At 36.4% G+C, this 24,109-nt stretch overlaps 1 protein-coding gene across 1 annotated transcript; it reads right to left on the reverse strand.

The window, feature by feature from the left end:
* Window positions 1-9,827: 9,827 nt before the first annotated feature.
* Window positions 9,828-10,247, reverse strand: LOC103514219. The gene has a single exon (XM_008479086.1). The coding sequence runs from the start codon at window positions 10,245-10,247 to the stop codon at window positions 9,828-9,830; it is 420 nt and encodes a 139-aa protein (XP_008477308.1).
* Between the last annotated feature and the right edge of the window lie 13,862 nt (window positions 10,248-24,109).

The raw sequence follows: 24,109 nt of genomic DNA on the forward strand, positions 1-24,109 counted from the left end.
ATTGCTTTTAGGACATGGTCACTTTGTAGGAGGACTTTGAATTCCTCTAAATTTAAGCAACATGTTCATTGATTGAAACAACAATGCCATCTAAACGTTTTCAACCCTGTTGTAGATGGAAAAACAAATTTTCAACACATTAATTTTGGAGTTCTCTGAACACAGGTGACTAATTCAATACCTCTCACCTATCCAGTATTCCAGTGACTACCGAACTCCCAACCCAACACCATTATCAGGTTGATTGAAAATGAAAATCAAAGCCACGCTATAAATAGGATATTCAATTATGATTAGGCGACCTTGATTATTTTATACCGATCTATATTTTTTCCATTCTGATCAACAAGTATGAAATCAATCAGGATGAGAGAAGCTATCAGACTCCCGATATTAATTTATTGTTGATTAATGGAATCAAGGTACAGGGCGTTTTAGTTGATGTCAATACGAATGCTGCTTTAATGATGTTCGTCGAGGTGAATGCAAGGAGCTTTGCCAAGATCAAGGACCGAGGAAATGTGCAAATGAGAGTTTTATCCAACCGAGTCTATAATATTCCTTTCTAATACGGTCAACAGGTCACTGTAGGAAACCTGGAAAATCTTTGATCTTTTCTTGAAAACACTGTCACTGGAGACTTCCTGATCCTCATTTGAACTTATTAGATTAAGGTATTTAAGCATTTCCATGTACCAAAACTAAAATGTTGATCCTTCAAAAACTCTCTTGAGAGTTTGACAGATTTTACAACATGAAGTGTTATCTGAGGAAAAATTAGATAAAAACTTTGTGCCTTTCAATTAGGTCAATAGCATCTGTGTAATTAACATTATTGTCATTATTTTATTGATTGAGCTTGAGCTATGAGGTATTCCTCAGCTATAGGTATTGCATGCATATCATTCCTTCATTTAACTGACATCAGACTGATATTTTTTTTCTTCGATTATAATATTTAAGATCTCGTTGATAGTATTTGACATTGCTCGAGTCTCTCATTACGAATGATATTTTTATTTTAATTGAAATGCAGAAAAGGTCACCATCACCCATTAGACGTGGTGTAATATCATTCTACTACTGTACCTATAGGTACTGGTTTCCTTCATACTTAGACATTAATTAAAATGTTGCTATCATTTAAATTGATTAATGTCACGATGGCGTGTAGAGCGTGATTTCGCAGAAAAGGTCACCATCACCCATTAGACGTGGTGTAATATCATTCTACTACTGTATAGGTACCTACTGGTTTCCTTCATACTTAGACATTAATTAAAATGTTGCTATCATTTAAATTGATTAATGTCACGATGGCGTGTAGAGCGTGATTTCGTCAAGTTAGAATGCTTTATCTCGACAACACTAGAAATCAAATCCCAGGACGATTTGCTCGAGAAGATCACAAATTGAACACAAAGTTACACCTTTATACTCTTGAAGCGAAAGCCAATATTTTCAAAGTCCAACACAATGTGATTTATAAACTGACTTCGTTAAGAAATGTTGGAATTCCAAAGTTCAAACCAAAGACTGGCAACAAACTATTTGAAAACCAGAAGCAATTTCTTTCAGATCAAAGGTCATACCAAGTCTTACCAAGAAGGATATTTTGAGGATAAAACCAATATTTTTCTTCTGGTCACGATCTACAGGATATTCTCTACCTTTGGGATATTGGTATGTAATTACTGGAACAAGGGGGCTGCCCTGCCCGGCTACCTTTTTTCAGAAATATTGGCTCCCCTGTAGAGATAACGCGTGCCAATAGATTGAGAAGCTCCTAGCCCTCCTGGGGAGTTGAGTTGACTCCTTCTTGTTTGTATATAATTTTTTTCCGTCTGCAGAGGATGGGTGCTCTACCTCTTTTAGTTGCTACTTTTTCAATCATAATTCACATAATTGTTATTATTCTAATGTGACCTCCCTGCTTGATGATGTCTCTGGACCCTGATGTTTTCCAATATTCTGGAGGAGGTTTCGTTGTGCGTTATGTCGGATTCCTTGTTTTGACTTTCATTTCAAATAATGTGTGAATGACAATAGTTGTTGTTGAACGAGTTATAAAAAAGGATGGGCGGAGATAGACAAATCCTTATTGTTATCTCATAATAGTTCATCATTTATTTTAAACCCAACTCCTAAAATCGTTTCCATTTTATCAAAATATGAAAATGAAAAACTGAGAACAAAAATATCGCTCTCGAATGAATTTTTCATGTTTTTTGTTGAACTATCAGTTTTGTTTCTTGTTCATAAGGTATGTATGTTCATTTTGTATCAGTTGACATAAATCACATTTGACTCTTACCAGAACAGACTTGAAACTAAAGTGTTGAAGTTGACTACTGTTTGCCAAAAAATAAATCGGAAATTTCATCTTCAACATGACATTCATAATTTACGCAAAACCTATTGTAATTATCCATGTAATGTATTGCCTACTGTTTGTTCATTTATTGTTTTCAAGTTACTTCTTTTTTTGCAGAATAGCTTCAGATTGGCGGCTCACAACTTCGATATTTGCAAATTTGCATAATAGACTATGGAGTTGAAAATCTTGGAATCATGGGTTCTGAAAGGATAATGGCTACTGTTTGTTCATTTATTGTTTTCAAGTTACTTCTTTTTTGCAGAATAGCTTCAGATAGGCGGCTCACAACTTCGATATTTGCAAATTTGCATAATAGACTATGGAGTTGAAAATCTTGGAATCATGGGTTCTGAAAGGATAATGGCATTGGGTTTGTATCATCGCTATTTATTCCATCTTGACAGTTTGGTTTCATCTTCAATCTGTGGACTGAGTTCTTTCCAAAACAGTTCAAAACTTTGATTTCTAGATTTTTTCATATTGACCTTTTGTTCTAAGGTAGTTTGGTGAAATTATACTTCTAATGTTAATAGCCTAGGTCAAAGAGCCTATTTCTTTAGTTTGGTTTCATCTTCAATCTGTGGACTGAGTTCTTTCCAAAACAGTTCAAAACTTTGATTTCTAAATTTTTTCATATTGACCTTTTGTTCTAAGGTAGTTTGGTGAAATTATACTTCTAATGTTAATAGCCTAGGTCAAAGAGCCCATTTCTTCGATTAAAGAACTCATCAGATTATGCCTCTGGCAGTATGCCAAATTTCTTGAAATTGACGAAGTTTAATTTTCAATTCAAATTTTGTTTCAAAATGTCTTCCGTGAGGATTAGTTTTACTTAAATAACTGTGGATCAGAGAGAGGTTGAGTTATTTTAGTTCTATTGGTACTTGTGGAGCACATCTTTGCTTTGAGCGAGATGAACAGTGAAGGATTTCAAAAAGCAAACGTTACGCTGTTGTCAGACAGAATTAAATGTATTATTGTTTCCACTCTAAAATGCCTTACAATTAACCGCTTTTTGTCTAACCTAGACACACTCCTAGACGTTACTAAAATGAGGGAAAACAAAGAAAAGTGAAAAATAGCATGCACTCAAAAACAACAACAAATGAGGTATAGGTCCGTTAAAATAATATTTGTATTAATAATTTTGGTATTGAGTTGGATCAAGATAGTACAATGTAGGATAACAATCGATACCGATGTTTCCTGTTGATCTTATTACCCTGCAGCATGGATCTTATTAATAACAATTTATTTTAAACGCAATCCTTTCAGTTCTTTCCCAAAATGTTTATAGGAATGAATGTTATCGTAAAAACCAAAATCGATTGGCAAAGAAAGAGCCATTTTGTTATCAAGGAGACAAAAAGCTGGATTATTGTCCAGTAAACCAGCTATTAGGGGAAAAGTTAACATTGCCAACATGTTAGTTTTATCTAATGTAACATTTTGAGCTCAAAATCAAACAGTAATTAATTTCGCTCTAAACAATCTTCAGATGAAAAAGAGAATTGAAAGGACCGAAGTTTAGGAAATAAGTCAATTAAGGATGTTATAAAAGCACAATACTTCTTATCCTATTTACCTAAAAATAAATTTGGCTATACTTACTATATAAAACCTACACTAGTAGTGAAAGTATCAACGGAACTTATCAAAAAAGGAACGTTTGTAAAAAAACAATAAATTACAAGAAAAAATTGACTAATACAAATTTTATTCTACTAATATTAACACTAGAGCTCATGTTTTACTTTGTACACCTGCAATGACTTTTTGATGTTTGAATGGTTCATGGGTCTGTTTACTGTGTTTCTGTTTGTTTAGGTTGTAACCAAGTGTTGAATTCTATGCAGATATTCAGAGTGTTTAGGAATATGCATTAACAAAATGATTATTAACTAAATCACCTATCTACTTTACCTACCTAGGTATATAATTACATTATAGAACTTGAACTTTCTTCAATCTGAATAGCAATTAAGTTGCTGTGATTATTATGGTAGGTATGTAAATAAATTGTGAATTTCAACTACTATTACTTTAACCTTGAGAAATAAACACTCAGGATATTTTGATAAAATGAGGTTGAAATATGAAGACATAAACAGAACCATAAATCCATATAACATATCAGTGTAAAGAGTTAACCCATAGTTGACCAAAAGAAAAGAAGTAAGTCACCAATCACCCATACCTATGAATCGTTCAAGTTAGACAATAAATTGAAACAATTGAAAAAAGCACACGTGTTTTCATCTATGATATGTAAGTAGATAGGTAGCTAATACCTTTCCAAGGTTTGACGATCGACCAAATTCACAATCAATTAGATTGATATAGGTGAGAAAGAACCAACATATCAAATTGCCAAATGATTCGGTCCACATTAAATTCCAAAAGAAAAATTTTCCTTCACTAATCCTTCGCATAGGTATTTTCTCATATTCACTGACTTTAGAAAAGCCTTCGATTGCGTTATCAGTGGCCACTATAGGTTATAGGTGGGCGATACATGTTTATGGGGACCTACTAGGACTGGAATAGTGCAAACTAATTAAAAGTCATATTTAAAGTTATGATAAAGCTTACCTGTATTCGGAGGAAGTGAGTTGTTATCCTTGGTGTCAGCCGTCTCCCCTGCAGGGCGAGGAGCTTGATTTTCCAGCTCCTCGTCTTCCAATACTCTTATCGGCCGACTTTGTTTCCTCCTGGACATATTTTCAAAATACCGAACTTTCAGTGCCTTCAGCTTGAAATCTTTTTATTAACTTTCCAATATCATAAAACCAATGTTTAAGTAATTAACCTACGAAAAAAATCACTTTAGTTTATCTCGGTCGAAAATCAAATCCTTGAATTCACATGTTCAAATTTGAAACGCATTGTGAAAAATTTTCCTTCACTAATCCTTCGCATAGGTATTTTCTCATATTCACTGACTTTAGAAAAGCCTTCGATTGCGTTATCAGTGGCCACTATAGGTTATAGGTGGGCGATACATGTTTATGGGGACCTACTAGGACTGGAATAGTGCAAACTAATTAAAAGTCATATTTAAAGTTATGATAAAGCTTACCTGTATTCGGAGGAAGTGAGTTGTTATCCTTGGTGTCAGCCGTCTCCCCTGCAGGGCGAGGAGCTTGATTTTCCAGCTCCTCGTCTTCCAATACTCTTATCGGCCGACTCATAGGTTATAGGTGGGCGACACATGTTTATGGGGACCTACTAGGACTGGAATAGTGCAAAATAATTAAAAGTCATATTTAAAGTTATGATAAAGCTTACCTGTATTCGGAGGAAGTGAGGTGTTATCCTTGGTGTCAGCCGTCTCCCCTGCAGGGCGAGGAGCTTGATTTTCCAGCTCCTCGTCTTCCAATACTCTTATCGGCCGACTCATAATTACATTATAGAACTTGAACTTTCTTCAATCTGAATAGCAATTAAGTTGCTGTGATTATTATGGTGGGTATGTAAATAAATTGTGAATTTCAACTACTATTACTTTAACCTTGAGAAATTAACACTCAGGATATTTTGATAAAATGAGGTTGAAATATGAAGACATAAACAGAACCATAAATCCATATAACATATCAGTGTAAATGTAAAGAGTTTACCCATAGTTGACCAAAAGAAGGAAGTCACCAATCACCCATACCTATGAATCGTTCAAGTTAGACAATAAATTGAAACAATTGAAAAAAGTACACGTGTTTTCATCTATGATAATATGTAAGTAGATAGGTAGATAATACCTTTCCAAGGTTTGACGATCGCCCAAATTCACCATCAATTAGATTGATATAGGTGAGAAAGAACCAACATATCAAATTGCCAAATGATTCGGTCCACATTAAATTCCAAAAGAAAAATTTTCCTTCACTAATCCTTCGCATAGGTATTTTCTCATATTCACTGACTTTAGAAAAGCCTTCGATTGCGTTATCAGTGGCCACCATAGGTTATAGGTGGGCGACACATGTTTATGGGGACCTACTAGGACTGGAATAGTGCAAAATAATTAAAAGTCATATTTAAAGTTATGATAAAGCTTACCTGTATTCGGAGGAAGTGAGGTGTTATCCTTGGTGTCAGCCGTCTCCCCTGCAGGGCGAGGAGCTTGATTTTCCAGCTCCTCGTCTTCCAATACTCTTATCGGCCGACTTTGTTTCCTCCTGGACATATTTTCAAAATACCGAACTTTCAGTGCCTTCAGCTTGAAATCTTTTTATTAACTTTCCAATATCATAAAACCAATGTTTAATTAACCTACGAAAAAAATCACTTTAGTTTATCTCGGTCGAAAATCAAATCCTTGAATTCACATGTTCAAATTTGAAACGCATTGTTTATTGTTTAATTGGAAAATTAAATTTTAAATTATGATTAAAAAAAAATGTTGACAAATTAAATTTCAAACTATTTGTACTGCGATACGTTATCCAGTATTGGAAAAACACACAATAAATTACTTCGATTAGAAAACAATATGAACGACACTAAAATATTATTTAAAAAATTAAATTGTCAAATTAAAAATAATTTAGAAAAGTATGGTTTTATTTATTTATTTTAGATAAACAATAGAAAACAATTGAAAAACCATCGTTTCGCAAGATACGTCCTCGATGTTTTCCTGTCGAGAAGAGATACAGGACTGAACTCGTTTCGGAGAATAAGGGGGAGTGAAAATTAAAGGCGTATCTTCTGTGGACCAATCATATTGCCGAGTGGGGAAAAATTATAATCATTTTTAAACAGAACTCAGGTGCAATATGCATTTTTTTATGTATTTTTTCGTTTTTATTGTTATTAATTTATTAATTTTTCTTTTTTATTGTTTTTATTTTCCATCTTAGTGTTTCAAAGAATATTACTAGTAGACTGGATAAAAGAGGAAGTGGAAGGAAGAAGAAGAAGGAGAAGAAGAAGGAGGAGAAGGAGAAGGAGGAGAAGGAGAAGAAGAGAGGAGGAGGAAACGTAGTAGAAGAAACAATATCTTCACCTCTTCTGTTTTGCCTTTTTTCGTCCTCACTGTTCGGTTTTAGTATCTTGGGCTTCCAATTCTTTTTCTCTGGCATTTGACGTCTTCAATTTTGTTGGACCATCAGTTGGTCCTCAAGAGTTCAAGACACCGAGGAAACGGTACAGCGATGTAGAAAATATAAACCTGATTTACAACCCCGATTTTTCTCTTTCTGAAGGGCAGGTGAAGTGACTTCATCAAGACAAGAGGTGTCACCTTTGATTACTAATGTAGTCACGGTTCATTATAAAGGCTGGGTGGCTTGTGTCGGTGAAGTGACTTCATCAAGACAAGAGGTGTCACCTTTGATTACTAATGTAGTCACGGTTCATTATAAAGGCTGGGTGGCTTGTGTCGGTGGAAAAAGGTGTTCTTTTGAAAAGCTATTATACGTAATTTAATAACCATGCACGTGTAGTTTGTATTGTTCCTCCAGGAATTTGGCCATTTGGAAGACATTTTGGTCCGCTCGTTGGGCTAGAACTATTTGGGGGCTATTAAATAGTCTAAAGGTGGGTCTAGACCACGTGAGTCATGCTTGCGAGGTACTTACCTATGTAATTCACTAGTTGAGTTCGTTTCTTGCTTTCTTGTAGCTGCCAGAAGGCCAGCAATCAAATTTGTTTGCTCTGACAATGATGGTGAACGATTGGTACCTGGAGGTAACCCACAAGATATCCTGCTGGAGCTTGAGATATGGTGAAAACTTCTTCCAAAAGTTTCATTGTCTCTTTCCATATTCTGATTAGACATTGATTGAGGACTTTGAGGTACCTATTTATCATTGGGACGTGTTTACTCTTCGACCAAAGTCAAAAGCCTCCTTTCGGTCTTTGTACACGAAAAATGAATTTCTTAGAAATTAAATTTTGATTTCTTTTTCTTATAAATATTTGATATTTTCGTTTATTGCTCTATTTTTATTATGTTTTGTTTATTCATGTCTTCCAACCCACAGGGTCGATTTTAGGTTGAAGAAGAACGAGCCTTCTTTATAGTAGAACGAGCCTACAGTAGTTAGACTAGTTTGTTAGATTAGTTTCTTCTTGACCATCAGCTGAAATAAGGTTTTGAGCACTACGGTGGCCTCTTTTCCGAGAAAAAAGTCGAGTTTATTCCTTCAGTGCACGGGGCAAATCTTACCTGATGCCAAATGGACTTAACATCCTCATTCCGATCCTGGCATTTTGATTCTTACACACCCATTTGTATGGCATTTGAAATTTCAGCCTTGAAGGTTTGATTCATTGTTCGGAAGTAAAATTCGAAGACCTTTTGTTTTCCTAAAAAAACTATGTTTGTTTGGACCTTGTTTTTATGATGGTTGTCCCCGAATGACCTCTTTCGTTCCAGACCATTCGACTTTGTGTCCTCTTCGCTCCTGTGATGAACTGAATTTTTTGAATTGTTTGTACCATTGTACCTACAAGTCGCAGGTATACTCCTTCACAACTTACTGTCTGTAGTATACACCTATGTACCTACAATATTTGGCACTAATTTGGTAACATGTACTGTCAAGGTAAACTTGAACAGCAATAACACAGTTGAAGCGTAGGTACACAGGGATATTGACAGCAGTCGAAAATCAGGACAAGCACAAGGAAACGGGATTTGAGTCTCAAATCATTCGAGATATGTAGAAGATAATGAAGATGATCAAATATTGAAACCCATTATTCCTGTGGCACGTCTTGGGAGAGATAAGAAAATCACTAATTGTCATTTGGATAGACGTGGACTCGAGGCAAGTAATTAAAACTGACACCAATATGATAACTGAAGAGGAAGTGATGAACTGAATTTTTTGAATTAATTGTTTTTACCATTGTACCTACAAGTCGCAGGTATACTCCTTCACAACTTACTGTCTGTAGTATACACCTACCTACAGTATTTAGCACTAATTTGGTAACATGTACTGTCAAGGTAAACTTGAACAGCAATAACACAGTTGAAGCGTAGGTACACAGGGATATTGAAAGCAGTCGAAAATCAGGACAAGCACAAGGAAACGGTATTAGAGTCTCAAATCATTCGAGATATGTAGAAGATAATGAAGATGATCAAATATTGAAGCCCATTATACCTGTGGCACATCTTGGGAAAGATAAGAAAATCACTAATTGTCATTTGGATAGACGTGGACTCGAGGCAAGTAATTAAAACTGACACCAATATGATAACTGAAGAGGAAAAGGAAATTGACTTGAGCTGAGGAAATGGGAGATGAAAATAATGAAGGGGAAATTCGAGGAGAAGGGGGAAATTAAGGAAACTGTTTTCATTATGAAGACGGGTTTGATAAGATAGACCTACTATTAGATGTACCTAGGTGTCGAAAGGTCAGCTTTATAAATTAACTGAATGGGTGATGCTAATAAATGAGTAATATCAGAAGTTATAAAGGGAAACGAGATTCTAGGGAAGGGCAGGATCGAAGTTGGACGCTGCAGGTGGATTGAAGATCCATTTGACTTGACGTTGAGCTAAGGTATCAGATATCTCTGTGCAATTCTCTTGAAGTAAAGTATAAACTTCAGATAATTCTCGAGCACTAGCGGTGAAATTCGTGCCGTTGTCGCTGTAGATGCAACGAGGTAGACCACGACGTCCAATGAAACGGTCGAGTGCGGCGAGGAATGCGGCAGAGGATAGATCCGAAACTAGCTCCAAATGAATGGCCTTTGTGGTGAAGCAGATAAACAGGCATAAGTATGCCTTTTGTGAGCGTGCGTTGCGGCGGGAACTTTCCTTGATGAGAAACGGACCGCCGAAATCCACTCCAACACTGAGGAAAGGACGCTCCTTTGCGACACGAGCGGTAGGCAAATCAGCCATAATTGGCTGTAGCGGTTTGGATGCATATCTATAGCATTTCAAGCATTTGAAGATTCTTTGGCAATGGTATGAATTAATAAAATCTAGTCACTTTCTACAACTTTTTAGAGTTCGAAATTTTTAGCTTTTTAGTTCAAGGACACCCAATATCCAATTACCTTCCTCAGTAGTTCCAATTGTGCACCAATAACCAATAGAAAACACAATCCATACCCCAGTACCCCAGTCAACAACAAACTTATTAAGTTTTCCAAGAACCCCATGATGTTTCACAAAGCCGAAGATGAAAACGAACATTTTGATCACAATCTCAAAGATGTTATGCAAAACAGTGAGCAACATAAAAATATAGACCGATAAAACAAAAGATGAATAAAAACCGGTGAAATATCAAAAGAAGACACAATAATCACAATATTATATATAAAAAACGTATAAATAAAGAAACAAGGTCTAAGAAAACAAACGAAACTTTATGAGTTATGCCTAGCTAAGAAGAATACATGGTAACATCTCGAGACATTTCAACTCTTTGCTTCAGGTTGACTACTTCAAGAACAACAGGGTAGCTAATATTATCTTACACTTAAACAAACAATACTTTGATTTTCTCAAGTAGTTTCCTATTAAACCATCATTTTTGGCGTTTTGATTTTTGACCAATTTTCTTCATTGATTTTCTATCCATTATACATGGGCTTCGCCCGAAAGGAGTCTTATTGGGGCCACCGTACTAAATCTGTTATCAGGTTTTTGTTAATGAAAGTTAGGTACCTACTTACACATCCACCGTCTTTGCTTCAGGTTGACTACTTCAAGAACAACAGGGTAGGTAGGTAGCTAATATTATCTTACACTTAAACAATACTTTGATTTCCTCAAGTAGTTTCCTATTAACCATCATTTTTGGCGTTTTGATTTTTGACCAATTTTCTTCATTGATTTTCTATCCGTTATACATGGGTTTCACCCGAAAGGAGTCTTATTGGGGCCACCGTACTAAATCTGTTATCAGGTTTTTGTTAATGAAAGTTAGGTACCTACTTACACATCCACCAATGTTAGTGGATGTGACCAAATTTCTGCATTCTTATTGGGATATAAACAGTACGAATAAGTCCTAAACATCATTATAAGAACAAAATTTACATTGCTGTAGTTCTGGCTCATCCACCACTATATTGCTGTAGTTCTGGCACATCCACCAGTCACCACTATCGACAAAGTAACCTCATCATTGGAATATCCATAAGCAATACCCATAAATGAACCATTTGGAATCGAACCTATTTAGTATACCTATTTGTCCGATTTTCACAATCTAACTTCTAGTTCTACTTAGTCCATTCAGGTATATTTGTGCAAATACAGATGGCCTACTCTCTATAACAGCCTAGCTAATAATTTTTTATAGGATCTCATGAGCTGGTACATACTCATAGGTACCTATTAGTATAGTCACATATTGTAGAGGCATATTTATCTTATTTTACATGTAATATAAATCTAGTTCTACTTAGTCCATTCAGGTAAATTTGTGCAATACAGATGGCCTACTCTCTATAACAGCCTAGCTAATAATCTTTTATAGGATGTTCTCATGAGCTGGTACATACTCATAGGTACCTATTAGTATAGTCACATATTGTAGAGGCATATTTATCTTATTTTACATGTAATATAACTGAATATCCATGATATTACAAACGCACTATGTTATATAAAAAAAAGTAAATAATAAATAAATGAAAACAATATCTTCTTCATACTTGTAGCAGTTGTAGCTACCTGGTACTTGTAATTTTTATGTCCTCAGTGGGAGATGACGTCTATTGTAATGTTCATAATGTTTGTTGTAATGTTGATAATGTTTGTTGTAGTTGTAATGTTTCTATTGCTAATACTAATGGCTACCTATTTACATAATATTTCCACGTTGTCATTTGATATTTATATTGTTTATGTTTTAATATTGCGCATTGTTCTTTTGATTTCTTCCCATTGAGATCGAGCGGGAATGAGACTCGAAGAATATTGTTTCATTTTTTTCGTTTCTTCATTTTTTTTTTCATTTTTCCTCTGACATAGCCAGCGGTGATAGGGCGTTCAATGAATTAAATCCCAATGTATCCCTGAAGTTAAACAACGTTGTGCGTGGTTGGTATCCGGATGGGTGACCACCTGGACCATCGCGTACTGCAATAGTTCTATCTGAATTGTGTCAGTACGGGTAAACGAGCCCACATACGATTTGGGTATTAGGATTTGATTCTAAAAATTTCTAAAAGTTTCTGAGTGGAAAATATCAAGGAAAAACTTGCGGATTCTTTCACGCTCCTACACTTTCCATATGTCCTCTGGTATAAAAGTCTATCGTTGTTAAGTATGGATGTAAAAGTTGTATAGATTGTACATAGAATACATACTTAGGTATGTAATACATAGTCTATGTATTGTGTTGAGTAAATATATAGCAATGTCAATCAAAATAATAATTGCCCCCTTCTCCTCCTTCTTCCTCCCCCCCCCCTCCGTATTATTCCTATATTTCCCCTATCATTCGCCCAATTTAACTTCTTCATACTCACATTCCCATTCTCTCTTTCCCTTTCTCAAGCTCTCTCTCTCTCTCTCTTTAACTTCTTCCCCATTCTCTCTTTCCCTTTCTCAAGCTCTCTCTCTCTCTCTCTCTTTAACTTCTTCATACACTCACATTCCCATTCTCTCTTTATCTCTCTCTCTCTCTCTCTTTGACTGTTTGTCTTTCTCTCCCTCCCTCCCTCTTTATTTTTCCCTCTCGCCTTCTCCCTCCCCTCCTCTCTCACATTTTGACCCTCCCTCAAGTTTTTTCCTCTCTCTTTCACTTTCTCTCTCTCTCGCTGGATTAAAACAATCCGATTTCATAGCTTCGCTCTCTCTTTCTCACACACTCTGTCTCTCCTCTCTCTCTCTCACACTCTCTCTTGCCATACCCCTATTCTTCTTTCTCCTATTTTTACTAAAGAGGCTAAAAAAAGCAAAAAATAAAAAGGGTAAAAAATTAACGCATTCCGAAATAAAAAGATGCTTTTTTTCTCTCTCCTCAAAATAATATACATTATTTAAAACTTTAATCACCAAGTCTAAGTTCATATTGTACAATATTTTAATCTTTTGTTGTTGTACTTGTTGTAGAGCTTTCAATTTTTACTCCCCCCCCCCTTTTGATCCAAACAATTGAACTTTGACATCAGGAGGGGGAGGAGAAGGAGGGAGAGGAGGAGGAGAAAGAGGAGGAGGAGAGTTGTAAAGTTATTTTCCTTTTTTTTGCAATGAAAGAAATAATTATTTCCGATTTTCATTTTACGTCCATACGTAGTGATGAATTTAAAGAAAAAATAAGCCAGGTTCAATCCCCTGTCGTAGCAAGGAATTTAACCATTTATTTGGGAATTTGACCACATTTAAGGTCAAGTGGTAGAAAACGGCTCGCAGAAGTTAACCTCAATTAATAGTTACCTACTCCTAGTGCGAATTACCTTCTACTCAGTCTTTTTACTGTTGTTAAAACTCGAGTAATTTTGGTCCCCAATTTGTCCTGGTTCAACGATAGAAGATAGAACCGTAAGATCCTGAGATCCTTCAGAAGTTATCAGAGGCATGTTCGCTCCCTCATATTAGAGCGAAAAATATCCGAGCGTAACAAGAAATAAAAAATTCAAAAGCGAAAGGAAAAAAATATACTTATTGGAAAACTTGTAAGTCGTAAGGAGGGATGATGAATGGGCATCAATAAAAACTTTTCCGAGCGTCCAGGATGTTCATTACTTCCAGGACGGGATTCAGGAAATTCGGCAGAAGAGTTGTTCCCTAGGGATGACCTCATGACCTTTTGAAATCACGGGACAAAAAGGTCTTGTTTTCATAAAAAAGGAGCAAGCAAATGTCATTGAAACTTTCTTCCTTTGGTTTACTTTGTCCCAAATAAATTCATCTAATCACTCAACTAGTGTCTTTCTTCTATTCTTATTCACTCAAATAGCCTAATGCCTTCACTTTTTTAGCACTCAAACGATCCTCTGTGGTGGGGCTGGCTCAGGGCAGCGGGTTAATCAACGAAAAGGAACACAGATTTCCTGAAGAGCTTACCGTGATGAAAGTCCTTGGGATCTCTCTCTCTCCTACTTTTTCCTAAGAAGACGAAGAAGAAGAAGAAGAAGAAGAAGAGACATTTATTTTTCTAGCAGACACAAAGGGGTAAAGACCTTTTTGTTTTAAATGAATTGGCCAAAAATATCAAATTTATACAACCCGGTTGTGTTTTGTTTTAGGCCGTATTTTTTTTTGTAACATTGGTATCCTCACCCCTCTCACAATTTTTGTGTAAGAAGATGAAGAAGTAAGTATGTACAATGTACATATGTAGGTACAAACTTTGTAATTTTGGTGTGACCTTTTAACATGAAAAGTCCACATCTTCAATTAAAACAACGGGAAAAGAAAGAGATCCTGGACTATCAAATTTTACAAGCTAAAGTACCTCGGATATATCACAATCACGATTCATGGGCAAATGTTCTCCTTCAATCAATAACCAAAGTCAAAATTCATGACAAAGCAGAGGACCACAGGACGAAGAAGGATCTCCTGGCTGAGGACCTAAGGGCGTGGCACGGGAAAACATTCAACAAGTCATGTAAATTAGCAACCAACAATGTTAAGATAGCCTTGCTGAACAGCAATTTTTGACATAGATATGCACCAATAACAGAGAATATAGATAGAAAGACCACCTCAGAAATTACACCAAACCTGCACACCAGGAAGCTCACTACAAATCGTCCACCAAACCTGTGAGCTTCACGGCAAAGCAACCCTATATGCAGATTTGATATTAGAAGAAAATAAAATATTTAAATTGAAAATTGAACTTCCATCCATGAGTATATAAACGAGGGATGATGAATGGGCATCAATAAAAACTTTTCCGAGCGTCCAGGATGTTCATTACTTTCAGGACTGGATTCAGGAAATTCGGCAGAAGAGTTGTTCCTTGGGGATGACCTCATGACCTTTTGAAATCACGGGACAAAAAGGTCGTGTTTTCATAAAAAAGGAGTAAGCAAATGTCATTGCAACTTTCTTCCTTTGGTTTACTTTGTCCCAAATAAATTCATCTAATCACTCAACAAGTGTCTTTCTCCTATTCTTATTCACTCAAATAGCCTAATGCCTTCACTTTTTTAGCACTCAAACGATCCTCTGACATTCTTTCACTAACATTCCTTGGACATGTGACTGTGATTTATTTGCTCAAATGTTGTAATGTATTTCCAATATGCGGTACCAAGCTACCAAGTGCCTGACTTACCTCCTCATATTCACTAGAAGTCCCTACAATCAGCCCTGAAATGTCTGAACTTATTATTATTATTATTATTATTAAACAATTAAATCAAACTTTATTTACATAATGATGGTAACATATTGTACATAGATATAATTAAAAAGAAAATAAAGTTTGATCAAGGGTGGGGTTAATGCCTATGGCATTCTCTACCACCCCACCCTTGATGTACAGAAAGGGGAAAACAGGGGGAAATGGAAAAAGGGGAAGGAATAAAGAGGAATATATTGAAAAAGAGAGGAGGGAGGGTCCGGGAAGAGTAGGGAAAAGAAAAGGGGAATAGTAGAGAGGAAAGAAAGAGAAGAAGAAGAAAAAGAAGAAGAAAAAGAAGAAGAAGAAGGGGGAAGTAAAGAATTTTAAACAATTATTCAATTATCCAGGGCAAGCATATATTCTTTTGCCAGTAGCTTGAATGGTAGCCGGCTCTGAAGAACTCTCAACTCGGTCGGAAGCTGATTCCACAATCGTGCAGCATTCACGGTGAAGCTCTTACCCATGAAATCAGTGCGATGGAGTGGAATGTCGAGTAGATGTTGTGAACGTGTATGATGAGAATCTTGACTGTTGAATGTTGAATGTTTACACTCTTTACGGAGATTAACAGCACTAATGACTGTTTTCCAAAATGGGTTGACACTACAATAGGGCCATCTGAAAGACATATTTCAAGTTTGTCTGGAGAAAACTAGTCAAGAGGTAGACACAAGACACAATAAGATACAGGACACACTATAAAGAGAAGTATGCTCAAGTAGAAACGAAGACAAAATTGATGAAATAGCGACAATAATGGAAACGAAGACATCGACCAGAGGCCCCATACATCATAACAACAATAATCGTGACACTTAACAAGAGGCAAGAGCAGGTGAACCAGAAAGTTCAACCCGTCCTGACAAAGGCGAGAAACATGATGAAATTACTTGGAAACAAATTTCCAAAACGACATCGGAGGCGATCGTAAATTTAGTTGATCAGAAAAATAGACGCTGACGGAACATTGCACACCCTTGTACGAAACAACACACCTGGGATCTTTCCTAAGAATGGATGGAAACAAGGGTGTAGTTGTGTACCTTTCCTTTATTTCTTTTGTCAGAGGTATCAGCGTGAATAGGGTGTTAACTTGGAGACTTGTCGAGGGTGGCTCACAAAAACACGAGGGGAAACGGCTTACGACCTACACTATCGTTGTAATGATAGCTTTTCAACTTGGGAGAAACTTTTGACTCCTAGGTTGTATAGAAATACTCGCCCTTCGTGCTCGGGAGGGGGGCCTCGCCCCCCCCTGGATAAATCCAGCAGAGAGTTTTGCTTTGCGACATTCGATAAGCATTGATGCTTGTCACAAATGTCGTTCCTCACTTGGATTTTTTAAGATGTTTGACAGAGGGAAATGTAACTGCTAAGGTATTATCGTCCCGAGAGCGAAGAGCAAAGGAAGACAGGATAGGAGAAAGCCAACCGTTGCGAGTACAAACCTTATCCGTTCAGGATGAAATCCGGCTCGGGCGGAAATCAAGCCTGCGACCTAACGCTTACAAGGCATATACGCGCTACCTTCCAAGCTAACTAGGCTGGCTCTCAGCACTTAGAACTCTATGCTAAATTTTATAGTTGCGGTTATATACCGGGTTGAGATAGGCAAGGTTGGTAAACTAACCTTGTTTTTTCAGTTACCACTCCCATGCCAAACTGTAGAAACAATATCCGTTTCAAATAGTCCTGTCTCAACTCGACCCGGTACATAACCACAACCTATGGCTTGTCTTACGTTCGAGCTGCCAACCTCCAGATCCGAAGTCCACCGCGTTAACCACTACACTGAGGTTGGTTTTCAGTTTCCTATGAGCTTCCAAAGCACTTACCTCACACGTGGTATTTATCTGGACTAGACATAACGACGCATGACCAAATCCGAACTCCATCCGTGGTAGACTTACTGTCGGCACTTTCTTGAAAATCCATCATTAGATCCGCACAAACACCAAGTTAATTACTCTAATGAGACAAACAATGCAACAGGAACTATTTCTCCACCTGTGACGGGTAATCATACCTTGTATTGAGCTTGTCGTCAATTATTACCAACTCATATACGACTAATTGGAAGGGATTTTAGATTATCATCAAACAAGATAAACTCTTGATTAAAAACCAACATGGCACTATCTTTGACATCAGTAACATTCTTGTTACCAACTGATTGGTCCTTTCTTTACAATGCTGAGGATCCTAAAGGTAAACGGACATGTCCGGCTTTGACAGTCTAAATAAAGTACTTTAAAGCACACGTTTGCGAGAAACGCTATATCCAACTCATGTCGAAAAGTAATCCTAAAAGGAAAATCTCAGCCTCTTCTGGTTTCGAACCGCAATACTCTTGAAGTGCTACTTCAACTCTTGGAAAGCATTCCCGAGATTTTCCAAAATGGGCAGAGGACCTTTCCGAGAAAAAACATCAATGGACAGCATCATTACCTTTCACATTTTCGATAATTCTCTCCATTTGCTGAAGGTTATTCGAGTTCTCATTAGAAAACTGACATGAAAAGTGTTTGACCATTCCTCCTCATTCCCGGAGTCTTTGTCATTTAGATGATTGGTTTTCGAGAAGCATTTCAGGGATTGCCATGTATCCGGGGCGAATTTTCTTTGAAGGTAAAAACCCACATTCATTAATATGGGAATTAGGATCTGAAGATAATAAAAACAATATCTTCTTCATACTTGTAGCAGTTGTAGCTACCTGGTACTTGTAATTTTTATGTCCTCAGTGGGAGATGACGTCTATTGTAATGTTCATAATGTTTGTTGTAATGTTGATAATGTTTGTTGTAGTTGTAATGTTTCTATTGCTAATACTAATGGCTACCTATTTACATAATATTTCCACGTTGTCATTTGATATTAATTTATATTGTTTATGTTTTAATATTGCGCATTGTTCTTTTGATTTCTTCCCATTGAGATCGAGCGGGAATGAGACTCGAAGAATATTGTTTCATTTTTTTCGTTTCTTCATTTTTTTTTTCATTTTTCCTCTGACATAGCCAGCGGTGATAGGGCGTTCAATGAATTAAATCCCAATGTATCCCTGAAGTTAAACAACGTTGTGCGTGGTTGGTATCCGGATGGGTGACCACCTGGACCATCGCGTACTGCAATAGTTCTATCTGAATTGTGTCAGTACGGGTAAACGAGCCCACATACGATTTGGGTATTAGGATTTGATTCTAAAAATTTCTAAAAGTTTCTGAGTGGAAAATATCAAGGAAAAACTTGCGGATTCTTTCACGCTCCTACACTTTCCATATGTCCTCTGGTATAAAAGTCTATCGTTGTTAAGTATGGATGTAAAAGTTGTATAGATTGTACATAGAATACATACTTAGGTATGTAATACATAGTCTATGTATTGTGTTGAGTAAATATATAGCAATCCTGCTCTACTTGCCTACCTCAGGTGACCCCTCTATGACTTCCCCAGGCCCCAGATTCCTTTATCCTCAACTCCCTTCCTTTCTCTCCCTCACTCACCAATAGATGAAAATGCATACATAACAAATGCTTGAATATGCATGCAAAACAACCCTTTCATCTACGAATAGACAACCCTGCTCTACTTGCCTACCTCAGGTGACCCCTCTATGACTTCCCCAGGCCCCAGATTCCTTTATCCTCAACTCCCTTTCTGTCCCTCCCTCACTCACCAATAGATGAAAATGCATACATAACAAATGCTTGAATATGCATGCAAAACAACCCTTTCATCTACGAATAGACAAAGGGTCACCTGACTTCTAAAGTACACATGCCGGGTCCAACTTCAATATTTATACTCGCAATATTTGCCCATGTATTGTTTTAGCTTTTCCAACCGTACTGAAAATCAGTCAAAAAGACACAGAGAAAATTTCGAAATCGTTTTTGGAAAATGTCGGAAACAAATTGACCTTTGCGCTGCTTTCTACCTTGCTTATCTTTCTTGTCTCGTCTCTATTGTCAACATTTTGAACGAATTTCGCTAAATGCCTTCCTATGGCCTGACCGAACCTTTTTAGGCAGAATTTTGCCTTTCAAAAGGCCGAGGACAAATAGTTATTGTACAAAATTTGTGCTATGTCTTTGTGCTTCTCTATTTTATAGCTACCTACTTTTAAACGATGTCATTTTTGTTGAATTTTGCACTCATTTTGCCTTTGAATTGGGGAGGTTATAATTAAGAATATAAGAATAGACACCTATATGTGTACATCAATTTGATTAAATATCTTCTTTCACCTATAACTATTTCTAGCATGACAGGTCATGAAGAAGTTCTATTCATATCCCGACTACAACAATGTACCACGTCAGAGATTTTACCGAGGACTCTGAACTTAGTACTTGGTATCTCATCAGCAGAACATATTGCATCAATAATGTCACTTCGCTCAGTAGTCGTATAAGGATAAACCACGTGATCTGAACTGTACCAGACTGCTTGGCTGTGGAAGACCATTGTATTCCAATGTCCTTACAGGGTGTTTTCAAGAGTTTGTTTTCCTATATCTTGTTTTGTGGTAACGGGAATTGGGAGGTTAATTGGCTTGCCACATCAAATGTCGATAATTGTGTTGCTTGTCGTGAAGGCTCGTCACAAAAATGTCGTTCTCTGATGAATACATCTCGTTGAAATTTGTTGACTTGATTTGGACTTTGAGCTGGAGTAACGAGACTTATGAACTATTTGAAAACTCCATGTCCCTTTGGGCCTACTATATCAAGCGTGCCGGGAGGAGCGCGCACGTCAAAAGTTCGAACAAGTGCCGCCCGGCCTATATTAACACGAAATGGAGTTTTATCAGTGAATCTCCTGAAGAGAAAAAAACTTCTTGAAATCAAACACAAATTTTGAAGTAGAACAATGAAATCACAAAATTTAAAAGAGTTATGAAATAGCCTAATAAAAAAATAATTAACAAAACAAGAAATGTCAAAATATGATGCCCTATTATGTCGTACTGTGTTGTCAAGTTAAGAAACGCAGAACATGTCAACAATGTTGTAGATATCATTTGTCAATGATCCTTGCTTTTAGATTAATGCTGTTGTTAATGCTCAACACTTAAATGATATGCTTATTCGACAGCACACAAAAATCGTCATTGTGGTCTTCTCGTTTTCGATGGATGTGGATCAACGAGGTAAATCTATGTTGTCGAGGCAGTGTGGATGGTTCAGTCGGCATCGATCGACGGCCGGTCGACTATATGTGGACACACCTTCAAATAGTACCTAGTAATAGCTATACTTACAAAATTTTGACTGAGGTAAGTTCATGGAGGTAATTGATAAAATAAGTCCAGTACTTAAAAATAAGTCCAGTACGTAAGATATGAGAACCAGTTCCATTACTCTGTAGGGATCTGGATTTTGGGTTTGAAAATTTGAAAGACAGTAATTTGCAGATAATTATTCCGAAACAAATGCTCTTGTAAAAGTTAAAAGCATGACAACAAGGTCACATTACTAGATCATAATATCTTTAGAACGCTATAGACATTAGACTACTAGGTGTTCCAATTTTCAAAAGAATACTTACATTATGTTCTGTCAGAGTGACTTTTGCAAGATCCTGTACCTTGTAAAACATCATAAACTTCACTATAGTTGAGTGCAGACTATAGATTTTTTAATGTTAAAAATGTTTGAAATTTAGTTTGGGTAACGTTAAAATGTGTACTAAGATGTAAAATAGGCATTATTAATGGTCAACTAAACTCGAAAAAGAATCAAAAATAATGTGTCTATTAGGTAAAAAGTAATCTGTTAAAATATTCAACTGGGATTGGAAATGTTACCTACTTGTTAGTAGAGGTTTATCAAATTCCATTGGCTATGGCTGGGGTCTGGTCAATTTGAATAAAGTAAATTTATAATTTATAATGCTCATAATTGTGTGGAGACAAACGGATAACCCGTACAGAAATATAGTTAGAATCTCTCCAATAAAATAATATCAAATCATAATATCGCGTTTTACAATTTTATCTTAACCCTTATACGACTCGTGTTAGCAGATACAGGACAATAGCCACTACATGTTTCATATTTTCATGAGAGACAACAGTTTGAATAAGTAGGAAGAAACAATATTGAGAACTTGAAAAAATTCCCGAGACAACGTACCGTATTGAAGGTAAAAAAGACTATTTCCCCCTACACCGTGCCGTCAGACTAATCAAGGTTCGCTTTTGAGGCCAAACGGCATTCATACAAATTTGAAAACCCCTGTGAAAGACTGAAAGTTTAATCACAGCTACTCATGATCCTGTGTTGGATTTCCTCAGGAATTTTCTTAGCATAATATTGATCGAGTTTGATACACTACTCGAATCTTAGCAATAGTTCAAACAATATTATTAAATGAGGAAGGAGGGTTAAAAGCAGACGAAATAAAATTGAATAATTTCCTGAAAGGTTAAGAAAAAAAGAAGTTATATTGATAGAAGAAATCAATTGAGCCAGCCAGACTGCTCAGAGAGTTTGAATCGATTCCCCTATAGTTGTCGTATTCAAACTAATTAAAGAAAATATAGAGTCAGCCCACAAATCATTATTGACACTAATGCCCAATTAAGATTTTTGTAAGATTCAATTCCTTGATGTGGTTATCTGTTCAAATACATTTTATATTATAATTTATTAATCTCTACTCGGATACTCCTTTTTTTTTCAATTTTTATATTTCATTAATATTATTTATTTATTTATTTATTCAATTTTTATTTGGAAACATTACACTTTGGTGACCAAGCTTCGGACATACTTATGACCAGTTTATTATGTATAATGTTCGGTTGTTAGAGAGATTTGTTTGACGATAAACACGGAGACATCATCCGATTTGGCAATGATTCGTACCCATCACATAAATAAAGAGAAATTTCTTTTATTCAGTTTTACCTCAGAGCCGATCCAAATATAGGATAACAGATTTGGTTTTATAATAACACGGCTGAGTGTTATAATACGGAATGGTGATGGAGGAGGAATTCATATTTCTGTAAAACAATGCGTTATTGATACCTTTAGCTACTTGGAATGGTTAAAATCATCATTGTAAAGGAAAATAAATTACACAATAATCTTACTTGCTTGAACAATTTATGATCAGTAAACATAGTAAAAGAGGTGAAGGGGGAAATATTCGAGTCTTTTCTGGTGGAAAATCTTACAAGGTAAATACTACATGGATACCTATCTCAGCTAAAAGAAGTTATAAAAGAGAAACAAGAATCCTTTGATACACACCTAGATGAAGAGCATCATGTTACAAGACTCACGGCTCATAGATTCATAACAAACCATACACACCATGACAAATATGGTAAGTGAGAATAACATTATTGATAAGTCTGTCACATTTACCCGGCGCGCTACAAACAGACCACACAGGCCAGAAACAACTAGAAGTGACAATCAGAACACAAAAAGGTATATGACATGGTCTTGTGCACATATTATGGAATCTCCCTCGATTTTTTTTCTTTCAAATCCATCCCTAACGCCAAATGATAAAAAAAAGAATAATGAAAATATTTTCTTTTAAAGTAAAACCTAATCTACAAGGCTAACTGTTTAAGAAAATGTTAGGCGAGATCAACTGACCTTTGTAGCAAATCCATCAAAAGCCTATGTCAGATCTATAAATGGTATAACAAGCACTGCTGTAGCACCACAGAACATTGCAGCAGAATAGAAGGAACCAATGGGCAATGGCTGTGTAGTTAAGAATAGATTATGTATTTGTCAGAGTTATAATGGTACGCTGTGGTGAATATACTGCAAAAACCAATACAAACTCCATATCCAGCCCGACCAAGCACTCACAATGCCAAAGCTGTCCAGCACAGAACAAATAACAAATATTATAGAGGTGTTAGAATGTATAACACCAGTTTATTATTGCTGCCTTGTGTTTATTTTTTATAAATAAATATTTTATTATAATTCTCATGTTCATACGAGCTGCCTCTTTTGTTCATTCCGACTTCTCTAATACGTCTTGCGAGGCAAGGGGTGACCAAAGTGTTAACCTTACGGCGGGTGGCACGGTGCGGTGCTATGATATAAACGGTCGTCGCGTCGTGTCGACTGAACCGTCCACACTACCTCGATAACATAGATTCACCTCGTCGATTCGACTACGTTTTCATCGACAACACCTCCTTGATGAACTAGGTATGCTTTGAACCATCTACCTACCTACATTTATACAGAAACCCATTTGACTGATAAATTTGTGAGTTGAGTACGTAGAAAGATTAGTTTTGAAGCTTTTGACTCCCCAAGGAATTCTTAGTACGAATGGCGATGAACTAAATCCAGTCTGTAATAATTATTTACCTTGAAACCAAGCAGACTATACCAAGTTGAGAACCATTGAAAAACCAAAGATCCAGGCAGAACATCGCTGTAAATCAATTTC

This window comes from Diaphorina citri, unplaced genomic scaffold (assembly GCF_000475195.1).
Source record: "Diaphorina citri unplaced genomic scaffold, Diaci psyllid genome assembly version 1.1 scaffold1102, whole genome shotgun sequence".
In the NCBI taxonomy this organism is placed as follows: Eukaryota; Metazoa; Arthropoda; class Insecta; order Hemiptera; family Psyllidae; genus Diaphorina; species Diaphorina citri.

Bases quoted from the DNA above. Each gene is read 5' to 3' on its own strand.
- LOC103514219 (XM_008479086.1), bottom strand. From the start codon at position 10,247: ATGGCTGATTTGCCTACCGCTCGTGTCGCAAAGGAGCGTCCTTTCCTC.